The following is a 20,225-nucleotide window of genomic DNA, read 5'->3' on the forward strand; positions in this document are numbered from 1 at the left end:
GCTGGCTGCTGGGGGGCTTGTCCTCACAGGGTCTTGCCTTAAGGCCCCGCTGAGGCTAGAGCTGCCATCACATCAGCATGCAGCATAGCCAAGCCAACCTGCCCCTTCAAAAGTCACAAATCATCACAGAATCATAGAATATCAGGGTTGGAAGGGACCTCAGGAGGTCATCTAGTCCAACCCCCTGCTCAAAGCAGGACCAATTCCCAACTAAATCATCCCAGCCAGGGCTTTGTCAAGCCTGACCTTAAAAACCTCTAAGGATAGAGATTCCACCACCTCCCTAGGTAACACATTCCAGTGCTTCACCACCCTCCTAGTGAAATAGTGTTTCCTAATATCCAACCTAGATCGCCCCCCACTGCAACTTGAGACCATTACTTCTTGTTCTGTCATCTGGTACCACTGAGAACAGTCTAGATCCATCCTCTTTGGAACCCCCTTTCAGGTAGTTGAAAGCAGCTATCAAATCCCCCCTCATTCTTCTCTTCTGCAGACTAAACAATCCCAGTTCCCTCAGCCTCTCCTCATCAGTCAAGTGCTCCAGCCCCCTGATCATTTTTGTTGCCCTCCGCTGGACTCTTTCCAATTTTTCCACATCCTTCTTGTAGTGTGGGGTCCAAAAGTGGACACCATACTCCAGATGAGGCTTCACCAATGTTGAATAGAGGGGAATGATCATGTACCCTCAATCTGCTGGTAATACCCCTACTTATACAGCCCAAAATGCCGTTAGCCTTCTTGGCAACAAGGGCACACTGACGACTCACATCCAACTTCTCATCCACTGTAACCCCTAGGTCCTTTTCTGCAGAACTGCTGCCTAGCCATTCGGTCCCTAGTCTGTAGCAGTGCATGGGATTCTTCCGTCCTAAGTGCAGGACTCTGCACTTGTCCTTGTTGAACCTCATCCAATATCTTTTGGCCCAATCCTCTAATTTGTCTAGGTCCTTCTGCATCCTATCCCTACCCTCCAGCGTATCTACCACTCCTCCCAGTTTAGTGTAATCTGCAAACTTGCTGAGGGTGCAGTCCACGCCATCCTCCAGATCATTAATGAAGATATTGAACAAAACCGGCCCCAGGACCGACCCTTGGGGCACTCCGCTCGATACCGGCTGCCAACTAGACATGGAGCCATTGATCACTACTCGTTGAGCTCGATGATCTAGCAGGTTTCTATCCACCTTGTAGTTCAAATCAACCCAGGACTCCTAGGTCCTGCTCCCAGCATGAGGAGGGAGTGCGGCTTTGTGGTCAGAGGGAGAGTGGGAGTCCCACGGTGGAGAGGTCACTACACGCCAGCATACTTCTGGCTCAGGTGCCCTCCTACATCAGGCAGGAGGCACACGCCGCTGGATCTTCATAACCAGAGCTGTACCAACCCCGCACTTCTGTGCACTACACCACAGCCTTGTGTGTGTCTCAACAAGCAGAAGGGCATGCATGTCCTGCCCTCGCTTCCCCACTGCTGCCCTTGTAACGAACAAACAGTGCAGCCTCGAGCCAATTACTGGATAAACGCCACAACCCCCAACCAGGCCAGGCCCAGCATCCTACTTCTCGAGCTCCAAAAATGACACGTTAAAGAAAATCTCCCTTAGCTGGTGGGAGTAATACATCCTTTATCCTCTGGTTTGGCCACCCACCTACTCAGTCCTACAGCCAGCTAGTATCTGCAGACTAGAACAACAGTGCTTTCATGTGAGGGACCAGGAGTCCGACCAAGAGAGCAACGGCTGAAGATTCTGGAGCTACCCCAGGTAAGTGACGGGAGAATCAAACCCGTCGACTTCAGACCACTGCCTCCTCTTGGTCGGTAATGACACCACTTGCCCTTGAGGGACCTCACAGACACAGCTTAAGGTAGGAGGTAGCTGCGGGTGGAATTTGCTTTCCTTGGCGCCAGCTCTACTCTTCCCCCCTAGCTTTTAAACACCTTTGATCACCCTCCAAAAAAGTTGACATGACCACGATTTTCCTCCCTCTCTTTTCCCAGGCATCAGCTGCATTTGTTCATGCCAGTGAAATTGGAGGTGGCTTTCATACCATACAGCTTCCCAAGAGCCTTGGGAAGGGAATCATTGCAATGACATTAAGACCAGACTGCTCACCAGTCATTGCATCACCCGCTCATTTCCCCTCACACTCACTGCACTGTAGGGTAGTTTATCATTACCTTTTGGTTAGATCGGTGCTTCCCAGATGATGATCCACACGGGTAAAGCATCCATCCCTCTGGAAACTTGAGGCTAGATGCAGCTCAGTCCAGAATTCTTTCAGGCTTTCCAGAGGCCTATTTTGAACCAAGCTCACAGCCACAGCCCCCTCTCCACGTGCCATGGGGCAGCTGCTACATTGCCTGTGCATGGGGGATGCTGCTTTAGTTCACATTCAATACTGGGTGTGCTGATCACCCCCAAATTCCCAGTGCCTCTCTAGAGCAGCGCCGGTGTCTATAGTGGCTATTTACACTTCTGCACATTTATTTGTCCCCCCTCCCTGTTTATGCAGCACTGATACTGAATGGATCATTTACCAGGACTGAACCAGGAGCAGGTCTGTTACCTCAGTGCCAGGAGCATTCAAACCTAATATGGCCACTGGAAAGGTACAAAGCCACTGTGTTAGCCTGCATTATAGACTGGCACTAGCCTGCCCAGGTCCTCAGTCTCCAGGCAGTCAGGTGCTAGGGCTCTGTTGCCTGCTTGGCTGAGGTGCTGCTATGAGGAGTGGTGGGTTGGGAACTCAAGGGAAGGGAGTTCCCTTTCCTTTATTTATTCAATCATTTCTACAAGCTCCATTTCATTTATTGTCCTAAGTGCCCCTCTGGCTCGAGATCACTCTGGGCTCCTGCAATGGGCCTGGGCCAGGCTCAGACTAAGGATGTTCCTCTGGCCCCCTCCACTTCACTGCTACCCATCAGTATCATTATTCCTGTTTTACAGATGGGGCAACTGAGACACAGAAAGGGGAAGTGACTTGCCCAGGGTCACCAGCAGGCCAGTGGCAGAGCTGGTATTAAAACTAAGGTCTCTTGAGTCCCATCCAGTGGAAGTAATTTCCTGTGTAATCTTTAACCCCTGCCAACTATGTGTCTGATTAACCCAGCGACTTAGTCCTAGGAGAGGGGAACTCTAATTGCACCGCATTGGTTTGGAGCAATGGCAGAGGGGGTAGGAATGTCTACTCACCACAGGAAGCAGCTTTGCACATGAACGCAAGGCAGCTTCCAGGAACAACAGACAGTTGCAACAGCAAAAGATTCAGGTGCAGACAGGGCTTTAAGGGGTTGCCTTAAGTCCTCCATCTATAAGCAGCCCTGGTTTAGTTTGATAGTTTTAGAGGACACATGCATAGCTGAAGTTAACATTTTAAAGCCTAAACTCCTACCCTCTTTAAAAGGTTGCTTTAGGATGCCCATATTTTCATCATGGAAAATAAGCTATTAGAACCAGCAAGCCAGACTAGCGCAGGGCCCTACGGTTCTCAGCATCCCACTCAGCAAAATTAATTGCAGTAGGCATGATGGTGAAACTGACAAAATTCCTATTCTCTGAAATCACCAGAACAGGATTCTTGTCAGTTTCAATATCCTACAACCTCACAAGAATAGGGCAGACAGACATGTGCAGTGCAGACATGTGACTGCAACAGAGGTTCATGAGGGGCTGCTTAGATTTCAAACAGGACTGCAGTAAAGTATCTCATTAGAGATTGTGAGATATATACTTTGAGATAGTACAGTCTGAACCTGTTAACAACTTAGCATTGTCTATGCACAGATTAGTGCTTTACAGAGGGTAAAAGTTATCCCTGCTGTACAGCAGGTAAACTGAGGCACACTAAGTACCAGAGCCAGGAATACAAACCAGATCACCCATCCCACTTTTTCTCCCCTAGCACATTGCTCCTCTGTACATTGCTCTTAGGCAAAAGAGGTCCAGGGAGTTGGTAGATTAATTTCAACCGTTCTATGTAAAACAAGACCAGGGAGAAAGGAAGTATTGAGATTTTGAACCCATTGTCTCCAGGGAGCACCAAAATGAGGGACTGACTAGTACCTCGGCATCCCAGATCCATACAGAAAGCAGCAGAGCGGAAAGGGAAGTTCAGGGAGTCTGTTCATCAGCGATGGTTTCATAGAAAGTGACAGCTCAACCCTCACCCATGTGGCAGTACTGCAAAGCACTGGGCTTTTAGGCATCTCAAGAAAGATTTTAAAGGGACACGCAGGTTAAATACAAAACCAGATGGCAGTGGGTCAAAGGCAGAGCTAAACAGCAGATTCCCTTGGCGGGAGAGGGGGAGAAGATGACAACCTCAAAGGGAGGCTGGTTTTAATTTGCTAGCCATGGTACGAGCCCAATACACAGGAGGTTAAAAATCCTTATGTGGGATTGTAACAAAGCCCAATGTCAGATCCTCTCTCACTGGTGCTAATCTACATACACAGAAGAGTTTCACAGTGTTTTCATGAATCTAGCAACTGTAGAGGGAGAAATTTTTAGGTCTATGGGTGACGAGCTTGCATCTACAAGGACATGACCAGTTAATTACTGCAGTCACATGCCACCATCTGAGGTATCATAAGTGAGGTGCACCACGATTTATTTGTATGGTCTATGATTTTAAGTAGACAAGTAGCTCTGTTCTTGTGCCTTAGGTAATAATAGCAACTGATTCACTGACCTGAAGGCCACCACGTTAGATCTTTAAACAAAACCTCACAAGGCAAGAAAAGTGTTTTTCTAATCATTTTTTAATTAGACTTTAATGATTTATTGCTCATCTGCAAGGATTAATATTGCATCCATTAAAAATCATTCATATACAAAATAAACCTATCCCACCCGGATTGGTGCTAACATGCTCCCTCTGACAGAATCAAGGCTTCTCTAGGCGTAAGACCAATTGTTCCCCTGTGTCCTTTTCGTTACATGGCTTATACAGAGATGGAGCCCTTAAGCTAAGATTCCTATTGACACTGTAACACTGAGACGGACAAATGGAACAGAGGGGCCCCTCCCGACAGTCACGACGGAGAACATTTAGGATGGTACATAGACGCTGTTTGGCTTAGTGTGGGAGAACCAAGCCTGCTCTGGGATACTAGAACTTCTATGCGAGCAGGAAGTGCAGAGGGAGGGAGAAAGCCGGGAGTTGTGGCATGGGGCAAACTCCCTAGACTGGAGCAATGATTGAGCGGGAGCTTCCCTGTGCTCCTGGCCACGTCCTCTTCCCTGAGCAAGGAAAGGAGAGCAGGGCCCCCAAAGGATCCTGGGCTCATCACTCCAAACCCAGCTGCATCTTGCTGGAAATTCAGGTTATGGGGGGCAGAGAGGGGTACATGGGCAGACTCGGTAAGGTCATTGGGAACCAGCCCTGGCAGTCTGAGTCAGCCCAATGCAGCAGTGAGTCAATGAGAAATCAAGAATCTATCTAGGAGAGGGGGCAAGAAAGAAGATGATCAAGGAGCTGGGCAAGGTTGTGAAGAAGAGTTTGGAGGAATAAGGGGGGAATTATTGGAAGTGCTGCGAGGTTTTGGAGGATGAAATCTTAATCCCGCCCCTGTTCTCATCAGCAAGGAGCTGTTCGCTCCCAGAGAGGGAAAGCAGCCGGGGTCACCCATAAACAAACACGGGGAGGTTCCTCAGAAGTGGTGCTAGGAATGAATCTTGTGTACTTGGGCGAAGGGGGTAAGGGAGCACAGGGTTGGTCAAGGGTGTTTGCTACGCCCAACTGCAGCATCTCGATTGTCTTTGTACCTGTACATTCGTGAAGTGCTGGACTAATGCCATAAACTCAGAAGAAACACCCTCGTTAGCTGGAGCTGGGCCTTTAGGCCGCTGCAGCTAAAACTCCTTCCCTTTTACATGTCACTGAGCAATGAATTGGAATCTGGATTGTTGTGCTGTGATCTTTGTTGAGCTAAGCCTGGAACACAGACCTGAAAACCATGGGGCATCAGGCCCTTCCATAGTGAGACCATAACATGGGGAACCAGATGAAATAAGACAACCTGCCAACTTCTGGGCTGGGGAAGGAAGAGGTGATTGGCTGAACGCTTTAGAAGACAGCAGTGCAGCTGGCCAGGCTTCCACCTCCAAGAGTCATTGGCTCTGAGTGGAGCTAAGTGCTTTACAGAATGGTCCACTGACTGGAGGCTTTTGATTTCAACATGAGAGCTCACCGTTAAAGCTGATGGAAAAGTTGCTACGTCATCAGAACATCCCCTGCACTCTACACGTTAAGGGGACAGGAGCAGAAAGGGTCATCTGTGTTCAACACACTTGTGCTCAGAAGCCCGGAGGAGTTCACAGGAGGTGCCATACGTTGGCCCCTCTCTGGTCAGGCCTGCCCATGGCTGAAGAGGCTGCAGCATGCTGTCTGCTGCCCGACTATGCCACAGTGTTTCCACTTGGAAACACTTTCTCCTTTAAAATAGCGCTTTAATAAAGAAAAATGGTCTGAAGTTAAAGATGCAGTTTAAAACCTAGGAGAGACAAGGAGTCTGATGGGTAGGTGATCCCCATTCAAATTCAGATTAGCACCCTGAAATAGACTAGTTAACACCCACTTGGGCTTATCCTTTTCTGGCACCATCCCACCATCCCAAGTTCACATAGGAAACCCGGTCTGGGGTCACACACCTTTACCCTAACTGGCCACTAGGTGCCACTCTGCTCCAACACAGGGATAGGAGCATTGATCTAGCAGCTAAAAACTGGGCTCATTAAGGCAATTTAGAAGTTGCAGATAATTCCACACAGAAAAAAAACAGTACAGCATCTCAGTGTTTGCAAATATCCCAACTAAGACTAAGGTGCACTGGAAAGGTAAAAAACCACTGTGGGAATGAATTGCCCTTCATAGTCAGGAAAGGAAACCTTTCCCATCTGTGAAAGTCTGAAACCCCACAGCCAGATTTCAGTCATAAAGCAGTAAGCAAATCCCAGGTTGTCTGCCAAGATCAGACGTACAGAGAGACGCGATCACGTGAAAATGTAAAACAAAGAAGTGACATTAAAATCAGACAGATAAAAGAAAAACAACAACAGCTTTTAAAAAAAGAAAAGAGTAAAACAAAATAAAATGATCTTTAAAAATAATTTCTCTAAAGTTGTCTCGTGTGGTCTGGTCCTTCAGTGTTATGGTCCATCAGTATCTGAAATGCAAGGAAGGAGACCAGAATCAGGCAACAGGTACCATACTAGAAGCCACACCATTGGTGGGACATCTGGCACCTTCAGAGAGCAGCCATCACCTCCATGTATCTGGAAGTACTTGTCCCTCTCCAGTGCTGTGTGTTCCCCACCCTGCCAAACACCAGCTGTACTCACAGTCTGGGTGACTATCATCCAACCCAGAAATAGCTAAGCAGACAGCTGGTCCATGTCCCAACCACCTAGATGACATTACCCTGCGCCGAGAAGCAGCACGATACCGCCACACCCACATGCCACTGCAATCAAGAGGCACAACCCATGCTGCTACTGCTTGAAGAGGCCTCAGAAGGTACCAGAAGATGGATTCTTTATCCCCCTCACACAGATGTTACCTGTAATAGTTGGGTTTGAAAGGCCCGTTTTTGTTGAGTCCCAGGTATTTCGCTTGATCATCTGTTAGTTCTGTCAGATGGGCATCAAATGAAGGCAGGTGCAAGCTGGCAACGTATTCATCTGGGAAGAGTAAAGATGAAACCATGGGCAATTTAGTTTGGTGGCCCTGCACACGGGAGCACATTCAACACTACCAACAAACACGTGACAGATGTTAAGTCATGTCACTTAATGCGCGACTGGAAGGCACTCGATACTGCAGTGATGAGCAAGGTATAAGACGCTAGAGAGAACAGATGGGATTAGACTTCAGGATGAGGCCAATGTAAAATCTAATGAGGAGTTCAGAGGTGCAATCAAATTTAAGACCAAGGTACATCTTAGCAGGGCAGGTCTTAGGGCTAGGAGAAAACTGCACAGATTTTAATAACTTGTTCACTGATTCCCAGTGTAACGAATTCAGGAAAAAAATAGCGTATTCAAGTGATTGGGTCCAGAGTTCAAGTCATTTTAGAAGCTAACTTTTCAGGCTCTTCAATGTTCGCATGGAGCAAACTCTACCCCACCTGCAAAAAATATCTAATATTAATGCAATGGGGCAAACAGGGTAAGCTTGAATTGGATAAAGCATTGCACAGTTCATACGGAAAGCATCTGCAGCTGTATTATTATTATTAACCATGTTCATTATGGTAGTACTTGTCCAATGTGTTAGGCACTGTACAGAGTAATAGACAATCCCTGCCTGCAGAGCTTACTATCTAGACCTGACAGATGGAGGGGCAGGGGAGAGGGATATAAACAGACAAGCAGAATGAGCTCTGAAAACTACAAGGGCTCTCGGTCCTCATCTTTCAGGATAAAAGCATCATCAGTGTAAGGTCAGGAAGTAACTGCTCCATGGAGTGATACTTCAACTATAGGAGTTATATGCCTTCCTCTGACGGGGCCGTCACTGGACGCTGCCAGATTAGATTGATCAATGGTGTGTTCCAGCATGGCAGACCCTGTGCTCTAAGTGATACAATAAACTAACAGCCCTGAAAAGCCGTATCACCACTCAGAGTTAATATGCATGTGATGGGGTGGACTAGGCCCAAAGGCCCCTGCTGGAGGTGTCAGGTTCCTGCCACACCCATCCCAGGAAAGGAGCAGTGGAGAGGTCCTTCAAGCAGCCTAGAGTGGTTGCAAGGAAGCAACCAGAGGGGCTGCTGGAACAGCCAATCAGCGTCCAGGAGGACCATATAAAAAGGAGCTACAGAGGCCAGAACCAAACACAAGGCCGTTCCTCACTAGAGCTGGAGGAGTGTGGATGATGTGGCTGGCTGAAGGAAGTGCAATAGAACAGACAGCCCAGTGCTAGTAGGGACAGGGGGAGCACGGGAGAGCTCCTGGCTGACTACTGGGCCTGAGCTTAGAAGAGCCCTGAGCTAAGGGTAAGACATTGGTGAAGGCCGGGGCCCGGAGTAGTGAGAGGGCCCAGGTCCCCCCATAGGCCACTGGAGAAGGGCCTACAATTAGACAGCACTAAACCCCCAGAAGGGGACTGAACTGTCAAGAAGGCCCAGCTGAAGACTGGGGCCAAAACAGACTAAGAGGGCAAAACCATTGCCTGCAGCGAGGAAGCCCAGGGAGGAGTGGGGGACAGAGCCCGAAGGCAGGGCTAGGACTGGTTTAAAGACCACAGACACATCCAACCAGAGGGGGGTGTTCACGAGGAGTGGGTGCCAACCCCGTTACAATACATTAGAGGAATAAGTGGGTATTTAAATGACTGATCAGGGCAGTTACAGGCCACTGGGGAAATTATGTATTTAGCCAAGCCTCAAGTGTGCCAAGAAAGGCCACTTACTGGCAAATGTTTCTTCAGTAGTCATCTCTTGCACTTCCTACTTGTGTCGTTACTTGAGGACACCAATTCCACAAGTGGGAACTGCACACAGGCCCTGGAAGAATTGTTTTTAAAGAGACTATTCTTCTGGGTTTATGTTAACATGGTTAGTGTCGATTGAACACAGTCACGCTGGCTGACGCATCGAAACTGCAAGTTCAGGGGAGAACTATAGCCTCAAGTCATTCTGCTCTGTTCAGAGCAGCTCACTCACTCCACCACCACACCTTGAGCTGATGTGAAAGGCAGCCTGACCTTGGAATCACCTACAGTTTACTGCTAAGAGTCTCGGTCTCAATATTTAAAAGCATCTCGTTGACTCTCCCACTCAGTCGGAAGAACAATCAGACAGGGCATCTAGCTTAAAGAACTGCTAGGTAGGACAAGCTGTCACTAGCTCTTTGGTGTCAGGAAAAGGTTTGGGTGTGAAAGGCAACAGGTCCAATCCAACTGGTTACACAAAACAGCCAACTCGCTGACAGTGCATACGCATCACCCCAAACTTCTTGCCTCCTGCAATCCCTGCCGAACAATCATGCACAGTTAGCTTGCATAAATTGCTCCTTATAGGAGCAGGAAACGTGGACCAGAGATCTCTGCAGAGTCTGGTGAGACTGTGGTTTCAGTGGCTGTCAACCTTTCCAGACTACTGTCCCCTTTCAGGAGTCTGATTTGTCTTGTCTAGTAGCCCAAGTTTCACCTCACTTAAAAACTACTTGCTTACAAAACCAGCCATAAAAAAACAAAAAAGTGTCACAGCCGGTGATTACAGAAAAATGGCTTCCTTTCTTATTTTTACCATATGATTATAAAATAAATCAGTTGGAATATAAATATTGTACTTACATTTCAGTGTACAGTATACAGAGCAGTATAAACAAGTCACTGTATGAAATTTTAGTTTGTACTGACTTTGCTAGTGCTTTCTATGTAGCCTGTTGTAAAACGAGGCAAATATCTAGATTAGTTGATACACTCCCTGGAAGACCTCTACATACCTCTGGGTGAGAACCACTGCTCTAACAGCTTTGCTAGGCCCTGATCAGATCCCTCACAGCTCTGTTGGTTGGGGACCACTTCAACTTGGGGCTCAAGTAGCTTCCTTTACTCACCCATCTTTTTAGGGAGCAGGTACACGTCTTGCTTGTAACGTCCCTCAGGAGCATTGTAGAGCTCAATCAGCGCTAGAGCCTGCAGAGATCAGAAAGGACAAGTCAGTCACCAGTACAGAGCTCACCAACAGCATGGGGCCAGAGAAGAGCTGACCAGAGGCCAGATCATGACACGTGTGGATGTTGTGATACTGACGACATGTAGGCACACAAGAATAGCCATATGCAATGCAGGACAGTGAGGTCCAAGCTCTAGCTTTTGTAAAAACCCTTTACAATACCATCCCTGATAAATGATTCCCTCTGGAAGATAACCTCACCTCCTTGCCATGTGATTCAAATACTGCAGGATCCCTGGTGCTGGAGAACCAGAGAGAAACTGGCCAGCATGTTTTCAGTGCCCCCAACTGAATGCTAGGTAAAAATACAGCCCTCGGACATGGTGGAAAAGTAAATCAGTGATAAAATTATCTTTTGTAAAAATCTAAGGCTATCAGTCACAGGCAAGGAAATTCGTTTTAAATGGACATTCATTTTAATCTGACAGTGTCCCTTCAAAAGAGAAATGACCAGCTCTGCAGCTGATATAAGCTCCCTTGAAGTCACTGAAGCTCCACCAATTTACAGCAGCTGGTCCAAAATGCTGGCATTGTACATGTTCCAATTGGCATGAAAATAACTCGACATCAAGGGAAAGGAGTGCAGCTACTGGTCTGGAACACCAAAACTCCCTTCTGCAATGCCCATGGGTAGAGTTTCGTTTAAAACAAGTTTAACCATCTGCCACTTCTGGATTTCCCCAGTGTATTGCATTCCCTGCATTTCTCTTAGGTCGGGGCAGGGACTGCCTTGATTTTGTGTATGGAAAAGAGCCGAACGCATAGCTGTATGTGTTTATAATCCTGTTTACAGAGACAGCCACGTGCCAAGAAACACAAGGGGTGGTGGTGATGGCTGTCCATTTGAGGTAATATTGCTACCAAGGATGATTTAAATCATTTTAACTTCAGAGCCAAAAAAACAGATTTGAGAATTTATTTTACCCAAAGTTCAAAGAAATAAATGCTCTAACAACTTAAAATGCAAACTCAAGTGGTTGAAATTTTGTATGTTACAGAAAGTGTCTCCTACTGCTCAGTGGTTATGTCGAACCCCAAGACCACACGAGGCCCTGAAACACTAACGCCCACACCTCGAGATACAGCATTAGGCAAGGCGGGCAGCTGTTGATGGTTCCAGTTACATACCTGAGTGGTGGCTGTGATAGACAGAACAAAGGTGGGAACTGTTGAACAGCTCAGATTGAGAAGACGACCCTAAAATGACAACAGGATGAAGACGTTGAGGACAGTGAACTCATTACACTGGGGCGGCTTAGAGTTATGAAAATGGGGGGAATTTTTTACCCCCGATGCTTCAGATTCACCCATTTAGTAGGGTTACTAGTTGATGAAGCCAAAAAGCCCAACCTCGTTACTGACCCCTCCCAGGGGTTCACGCTCCATATCTAGTCTCACTCCCTGGGGCAGGGGCAGGTCATACCCAGCTATTTGAGAAGGTGCAGTGTCCTGCTACCCTGGAGGCCCTAACTTCCCACCCAAATGGGTGAGAGCAGTTCCTGTCCTTAGCTAAAGGTCAGAGAATTGGTGTGGTCCTGACAAAGGGAGAGACAGAGTCACTTCAACTGCAAGGCCTGTGCTGTGCCCAGGAAGGTGGGAGTGACCAGCTGGAAAGGGAAGAGAAATGCAGTGTTTTGTAGCCATTGGGTCCTTCCCAAATCAAGACAGATATTGGGTCTGGCTTGCATGGATGGGCAAGAGCAAGCCAGCTAGTAACTGTGTTGCTGAGAGACCAGTATATATGATAGGTAACCCTGCACCCCTTTGAGAAAAATCAAACCAAGAAAGCTCTGTGACTGCAGTAGTCCATGGTTACAGGGTCCCCCCAGGCTCAGAGACCTTCCCAGCCACACAGATTGCTCTGTAGTTACTCTATAGTCTTTGTATTGAGCTACATCCCAATCTCAAACCACTGCCCACAATGTCATCTCCTGGGCTGCAGAAACTCTACGAACAGACACAGGACCCCCTGCCATGTGATGCTTTAGGCCAGATGCTCGGCTGCAGCCTCTCAGGCCTGACTTCCAGGACATACCTCAGCCAGCAGGACCACCCGCTTGCCATCCGGCCAGATGACATGGTCCACCTGTGAGCGGACGCGCTCCCAGGTCAGCTCCGGGGTACGGAGACTGGTCTATGAGGAGAGAAACAAGCAGGAGTCAGTTACCTGTGATCCAAGGCAAGTGGGTCCCAGGGGGAAGGAAGTAACCCAGGAGCATGGAGGATAGGACTGCCAGAAGCAGGTTGGTAGGCAGTCCGGGGCTAGTCTGAGGTTAACAGTGAGCCAGGGGCTTGCTGCTGGAAAGGTTGATGGGGCAGGTAAGCAGCAGAGACTCACCACATCAATTTCAGTGTTGGAATGGCCCATGTTACACACAATGCAGCTGTTCTTCATTCGGTCCAAGTGTTCCCTGGTCACCACATTCTTATTTCCTATAGAGAAAGAGGGGGAAGCTAAGATGAGCTCAAACAGCTGTAACTTGTGCCTCCTGATCCCTCTCTCTATGGCTGGTGCTGAAGATTTCTGCCCCAAAGCCAGGCACAAGGTTCACAGGCTCTGCCAGAACACGACTGGCCGGTGCACTGGGCCCACACGCACTAGGGCAGGGCTGGCTGGAGCGCTTGGCAGCGGAGGGGTTATGCTTTCTGCTGATCAGAGGGCCATGGGTGTGGTCTCTGCACATGAGCTGGCTGTGGTATTGGGGAGATCAGTTCCTAGTGCCTCTCCCCAGGGTGAGCTCCCATTGGTGGCTGTGGAGGGTGAGGTCACCCAGGCAGCAATGAGAACCCAAAATGGCAAGAAAAAAGTGCACCCCCTACATTACAATCTCACCCTTCCCAAGGTAAGGGGGAGTCTCTTTGACTCACCTGGATGCACTGAGGACAGCAGGTGGAGCTCAGATTTTGACACCAATACAGCAGTGGATTGGATTTTTCCCTCACCCTCCACTCCAGTTTTCCCCCTTGTATGCTCATGACTGCCCTAGCTACGTTAAGTGCCAGAGGAGACCTGCTCAGGCATGATCAGCTCCCTCCACAGGCTAAACTAGCAGAGGAACTGCTCTAGCTCCCCACATAGAGGGCAGGGAGTTTTGGGAGCCCAAGGTCACAAGTTGTACCCCCCACATTGCATGTGCAATATGTTGACTGAGGTGTCTAAGCACAGGAATCAGTACATCTTCCATGCACAGTCACTGGAGCCCATCACCTACTTTCTGATGTGCGTGGAGCAGGGAAGTCCTATAGAGATTCCTGTTCCGAGTACACAGGCCCAGGAACAGTTCCATGGAGCTTGAAGCAAGCATCACCCCCCACCTTTCCCCCCAAATCTCCGTACCTGTGCAGGTTATGACCACATCCACCTGGCGGATCACTTCATTGAGTTTCACCACCCGGAAGCCGTCCATGCTGGCAAAAGGAAAAGGGCAGAGTGAGAAGATGGATTGTAGCACCCCCTCCTGCCTGCACAGCACAGCCTGGAAAGGTGAAGCCAGGAGGGAATGCAACAGACTAGCTAAAAATCTACCCTGATCAGGTAACATCAGAGTAGCAGGCTTCCCACCCATACCCTGAGTGCAGTAAGTGCAAGATGGACAATGTGCAAAGGGGCCTGTGTGAAAGCTTGTGGTTGTGAATGCCATGGCTAGTGAGAGAGACCTGGGAGTGCACACCCAACATGGCATCGAGAGGATTATGGAGTCCCATGCCATTGTTCTATCTTAGCTAATGTTAAGGCACCTAGGTCTCTAAGTCCAGTTGGCTGTCCTGGGCCAAGGATACATGCACTCAAATGGTAGCACAAATGATGGAAGGTCCCCTAGAGACGTATACTTTCTCATGAGACTAGCCATGGGTTATGAGGTTCCGGGTGGAGGAAGGATCTTCCTGAGCAGCCTGACTTCAAGTCAGCCCTCCAATGAAGCTCAAAGACCAGACAGACAGTAAAGGAACAGGTGCTCCACTCAGCAGCATTTAACACTTCATCTCTTACCAGGCTTGGAGAGCACAGATGGGGTCAATCTCTGTGATGTTGACTATGGCTCCGAGGGCTTTCAGAGCTGCGCAACATCCCTTCCCAACCTGCAATGCAATGAAGAGCCTCCAGACACAGGACCCAGTAGGTCCCCATGGACGAGCTGCACCTGTTTGTTTACACAGATGGCAGCGCTACGAGCAAGAGTCTCATCGCAGACACCTGCCTAATGCCAAGGTTCAGGAGCAGGAATGTGCTGCATCGGCTTTACAGTATGCATGGCAACAGGCACTTGGCCCCTCACAGCCCAGTCTTCCCCTCCCAGAAGTGTCATTCCAAGATCACCTGGTTGGCATTCATGGCCTGGGCATAACATCCAGCAGGTACAAGGGTTCAGAGAGGAGAGATCACAGCTAACTTTTCTTTTTAAAATAAATAAATGCAGACCTAGGCCGGGATTAACCTCCAACTGCACTTTTTTAAAAAAGAGAACATGGGTATGTTCATAGCTTTGTAACAGACCCCCCATTTTATTTAGCACATGTATGGGGTAGTCAGTATGGCCCTATAGTTCAGCTTCTGGCATCTCATATTTAATATGGCAAAGCCACCCTGAGGGACTACAGCCCCCAGCATGCAATGTTGCAGCTTGCTCCGAGCAGACAGGCAAATTACATGCAACCCTCGAGTCCCTGGCAGATTGCCAACACAGCCTTTTGGTTGGGCAAAGTTTGGGCTCCTTTGGTGTATAAACAAATTAGTACGCATATTCCTGGGGAGAAGAGCATTTACTGCTACTGCCAGGGCCTCCACTGCAGCGGACACAGCTTGTAAGGTAAACACACATACACACAGCATGTGAACGGGGCAAGGTGTCAGATCCCTGCTTTGTGCCGGCTCTTCCAGAAGGATTTACAAGCAAGATGCATGACCCCCCCGCCCCATAAACGTACATCCAGGAATTCTGTAGACATCAGGGAGTTTCAAACCACTCAACAAGAGAATCACTTCATTATAACAGACCTGCTTTATATAGCCAAGATACAGCAGTGTGGGATGCAGTCAGTCCAGAGCTCCATTCCACACCAATCCAATCACCATTACCCCTATGGCTCTGACACTGGCATGCAAGAGCGTTACCAGCAACGCCTGTGTTGAAATAGCAATGAAATAGCTGGGGAACAGAGAGACTTTGTATATAATGTCTCAGCAGCTTCTAGCAAGGCTTTCCTGCACAAGCACGACAGAGTGGGCATCCATCTTCCCATGATTTGAAAACAATTCCCTCCAGGATCAGCAGTCAGCCATGCACTGACATAGGGAAAACAGTCTAGAGAGACACTATTTCCTTCTATTATGTATGAACTCTTCCTAATGCTCCTACTCTTAGCAAGGGTAAGAGGTCGTTGCTAGTCAAAGACAGATAATGAACACTGGGGAAAGGATGGGTCTTGCCTATGCATCAGGGAGAGATGCTGCCTCATGTTCATACATGGAACTCACCTCACCATAGCCACACACCACCACTTGCTTCCCTCCGAACATCACGTCTGTGGTCCTTTTTAGGCTACAAGACAGAAACGGACCTGTGTTGGGATTAGTCAGTCTCCGAGTGTTCCAGACAGAGCAGTCTGCATGGGGTGATACTCCAAAGCGACAGCCCATCATGTGACCAGACACTGCAACATTCAACTAGGACACGACAGAGTCTGATTTAAACACCACTGAAGCCAGAGAAAGACCAATCTATCGGCACAAGTTAAAGGAAGGGAATGGCTGTGTATCCTGAAGGATCAGACTCACCCGTCCAAGATGGACTCTCTGCAACAGTACAGGTTATCGAATTTCTGTTTGGTGACAGAGTCGTTAACATTCATGGCTGGGACACACAGTTTCCCAGCCTTGGACAGCTGGTACAGCCTGCAGGGAGAGAGGACACTTCAGAAACCGTTCCATTAGACAAACTAGAGATCTGCACACAGCAAAGCAAAAGGGTTCCAAATTAACACCATGCCCCCGCGAAAGATGGGACCACTGTAACCTCCTAGCCTAGCACTAGTGATGGGGAGCTGGCAGCCCAGGATGCAAACTGCCACAGAACACACAGATCCACAGCTGCTCAGGACAGATGCAATCCAAGGCCAAACATGTACAGCAGAGGAAGTGACTGCAGAGCTAAAGCATGCACCTGGACACCAGAGCCTAAGGCCCTTTATGATTTTCTGTCATTTCCTGGAGGCAATCATAGTGCACGTGTGAACAGTAAGGGTCAGGGAAACCTGAAGGCCTTACCTCACATAATCAGAAAAAGTACATTGACTGCTAGTCTCTTCTAGCTACCATGCAAGAGCAGATACCATGGAGAATAAAATCACCAGCAGCTGCCTGCCATGAGCAAGAGAGTGGTGAAAGGGCTAGATTCTGGCTGCCCTTGGGTCCATTACCTGTGCACACCAGTCACGCTTTCCTCTACGATGCCACGGATCTTCTTAAAAACATTGGGATATTTCTTATAAACCCAGTGGGTCAGATCTCCACCATCATCCAGGATCTATGGAACAAGCAGAGAAAAGCAAAGGACATTCAGTCCTTCCACTGCCAGCAAGCCAGGGCACTGGCAGCTACAGAAAAGCCCCATTAAAATAGGATTTCTGCTCCTGGGTTCTATTCCCAGGTGTGAGACTTGTTGTGTGGTTCTGGGCATGTAACCTGACTCAGTTTCCCCTCTGTAAAATGGGATAACTACTGACTCACAGGGGGACTGGAAGGGTTGCTTGTATACCACTTCCAATCTTTGGCCTGAGAGGCATTAATAGTATCTAAACATTGCACATGCTCACACAGGAGCCGAGAAGTCTATTCCCAACTCAAAAGGTAACCATCCCAGGGGAAAGGCTTAGACACAGCTTTGCTATCGGGCTTGTTTCCTAGGTGAGGGAGGAAGACAGATCCCAGTCAGGGAGCAGATCCCAAGAAACTGGACAGGCCACCCCTATGAACTGCATGCGAGTTTTATAGGACCCACAAGCATGGCTCTTCCAGGATGTACTGCTGAGCTGCGGACCACGGGGCCTGGTTTGAACTCCAGTCACGGAGTTAAATCAGACTATTTGGGCATGGCTTAGACCCCAATACATATAATATCTATAGGCCTCTTGAGACTTCTGCCTAGTCATACACCCTGCAGGTCTCCTCTCCTCCCCACAGCCAGTTCACCTTGGCTGTCTAGCCACAGGCTCTAAAACACAGCATGAGAAGCTCACAATCTCTGCGAACTCCCCTTCCTGACCAGCATTCAGCCCAGTTCAATGCAGAGACAGAAAAACGCTCCACTGATACACCCAGGAACTGGTCGTACAAGAGGACGACTGGACAGTGAAAACCACAAGGTAATCTAATATATTTTCCATTAACAACAGCTCTTGGAAACCAAAGTAGTGCTCTGGGGGAGGAGGCCAGGCAGTGGAATACTGTGTGGGAGGAGCAGAGGAAAGGCTGGGAAATCCTCCCATTACCATGTTGGCCTGCCAACCATCCATGTTAACACAACGGTCAATACACCACCAGAAATCATCCTCCGACTCCCCCTTCCAGGCAAACACAGCAACACCTGGGGAGGAGACAAATAAAGACATTTGCTGCTGCTCTGTTGGGAGGGAGCTGAACGAGGCCGGCAGGCACCACGGCCCGGGCCTAACACATGCGAGATGGTTCCTGTGCTGCTGAACCCGCCCGCCGGCTCCCTAAGTCTACACTAACATTGCTGAGAACAGGTGCAGCTGAAGAGAGGTGAACAGCAAGCTCAGTCAAGGGCAAGCCAGTGGTATAAACTTGCCCTGAGCTCTTGGACCACGTTCCAGTGCACTGTTGAATAACTGTTGTCTCCCACCCCAGAAATGACTGCACTGACGTGATGGATGAAGCATGATTCCTACACCCAGTCTGCAAAGTGGTTTGGGATTCCTTGAAAGGCACCAGAGAAATGTATGATGAAGTAAAAGCAGCCGCCTCTAGCTTGCCAACTAATTTGGAATAGGCAGGAGCAGAGATGGCGCTGCTAAGCTGTCCACAGTATCCAAACTCGCCCTTTGTTTAGGGGTAATCTAGTCACGCCTAAGTAGTCCTGGAGCTCTGTGAACTCCCTGGAATGTTTCTCCAGACGGGGCTGCGAAGTGGCAGTCAGGAGTCTGGGTGAGCATGGTATTTACAAAAACACTGGCAGCGCAATGCGAAACCGGCGTAAGTTGCGCTTATATCTCTCCCCTCCTGCTGCTCACACAGTACTCACCAGCCTCAGCTAAGGCAGCAGCCACCTCGTTCTGAGTGGAATAGATGTTGCAAGCAGACCAGCGGCACTGAGCCCCCAGCGCACACAGCGTCTCAATTAACACCTGGAGAGAGGCAAACCGACAGTCAGCCCAAGAGGAAGCTGTAATGGCCGTCTGGATTTAGAGAACTCCAGCACAGAGCAGGAAGGGAACAGTGTTACTCAACCATAGACCATTTGCACTGAAGAATGGAAACATCTGCTGATTGGGATCCTGGAGCAGCCATATTGGAAAATGCAGCTGCAGGGCAGTTACACACACCCACACACACCCCTCTAGGAAGTGTGAAAATGGGGACAACTTGCTCATGTGTGTTTATGCAATATTGAAACACTTCCTCGTATTCCCCCAGAGCTGAGAAAGTTCCCAAGATTATCCGCACAGATAACAGAGAACAGGAAAAGCCAATCTCTGTTCTTCCTCCTCCCCTCCACCCACAAAGCCCTGAGCCCAAGGAGTACTCACCGCAGTCTGTGCTGTAATGTGTGTACAGCCCACTATTTTAGCTCCAGCCAAAGGTTTCTCTCCCTGGGCCCGTTTCCTGAGTGAAATCAGAGCAGACATGTCTGTGAAAGGAACAGAGGGTTTTTAACGAGGTCTCTGTCCACCAGTGGTTATTCCCCACACAGACCTCTCTGCCAGGACACCAGGCCAGCTCCTGCACCCCTACCTGTCCATCTAGTCAGACTGGTACACACCCAGGAACAGAGTGGGGCATTTTAAAGCAAGTATTTAAGGTAAGAGATTATAATACATTCCTTCCTCCCAAGACGGTCATCCTGCAAGCACCTTTACAATGGGAATTTTTCCATTTTCTGTGGCTTGGACAATGCGTGGGTGGGTAGAGTTTGAAGGCACATCCTTCATCATTTCCTGAACCAGCCAAGCTCCATCAAATCCCACTTTAAAATACAAGTCATCACTTTTCATGAGATCTAAAGAAATGGGCCTGCGGGTGCCACCAGTTTTTCTGTCTGGAAAGTGCTTTGAGATCTTCACATGTCGAACTTCCCCATCAAAATCCATCAGAACATTCCTGCTGCTCACCAGACTGGGTACTTAAAACCCTGCATGGCTTGTCACTAACGCACCACCTGTCGGAGGAGTTCAGTTCTTTCCTACATGGCTTGCTGATACCTCAAGGAGAACATCAAGATATTTGCTGATCATAACTGGAGGTTTCAGGATATACCCTGTTTTGGTTTATGGTACCAACCAGGAATACAGCCCAATTGGCTCG

The 20,225-nt window shown here is 48.7% G+C and overlaps 1 protein-coding gene across 2 annotated transcripts in view; it reads right to left on the reverse strand.

The window, feature by feature from the left end:
• Positions 1 to 5,187: 5,187 nt before the first annotated feature.
• Positions 5,188 to 20,225, reverse strand: part of AHCYL1 (adenosylhomocysteinase like 1) — a 39,649-nt gene continuing 24,611 nt past the window's right edge. Inside the window, exons 4-17 of one of the 2 annotated variants that reach the window (XM_024212195.3) lie at positions 19,451 to 19,551; positions 18,946 to 19,048; positions 18,173 to 18,267; positions 17,102 to 17,208; positions 16,461 to 16,577; positions 16,161 to 16,224; positions 14,676 to 14,764; positions 14,022 to 14,092; positions 13,023 to 13,117; positions 12,720 to 12,818; positions 11,813 to 11,881; positions 10,566 to 10,644; positions 7,562 to 7,682; positions 5,188 to 7,168 (exon numbers count right to left, since the gene is read on the reverse strand). In XM_024212195.3, the coding sequence (XP_024067963.1) occupies positions 7,162 to 7,168; positions 7,562 to 7,682; positions 10,566 to 10,644; positions 11,813 to 11,881; positions 12,720 to 12,818; positions 13,023 to 13,117; positions 14,022 to 14,092; positions 14,676 to 14,764; positions 16,161 to 16,224; positions 16,461 to 16,577; positions 17,102 to 17,208; positions 18,173 to 18,267; positions 18,946 to 19,048; positions 19,451 to 19,551 (1,217 nt within the window). In that variant the 3' untranslated portion in view covers positions 5,188 to 7,161. Of the gene's footprint in view, positions 7,169 to 7,557; positions 7,683 to 10,565; positions 10,645 to 11,812; positions 11,882 to 12,719; positions 12,819 to 13,022; positions 13,118 to 14,021; positions 14,093 to 14,675; positions 14,765 to 16,160; positions 16,225 to 16,460; positions 16,578 to 17,101; positions 17,209 to 18,172; positions 18,268 to 18,945; positions 19,049 to 19,450; positions 19,552 to 20,225 lie in introns of those variants that run through there. The other variant, XM_024212196.3, reaches the window with a different exon arrangement.

Source organism: Terrapene carolina, unplaced genomic scaffold (genome assembly GCF_002925995.2).
Source record: "Terrapene carolina triunguis isolate 2854851 unplaced genomic scaffold, T_m_triunguis-2.0 Scaffold552, whole genome shotgun sequence".
Classification (NCBI taxonomy): Eukaryota; Metazoa; Chordata; order Testudines; family Emydidae; genus Terrapene; species Terrapene triunguis.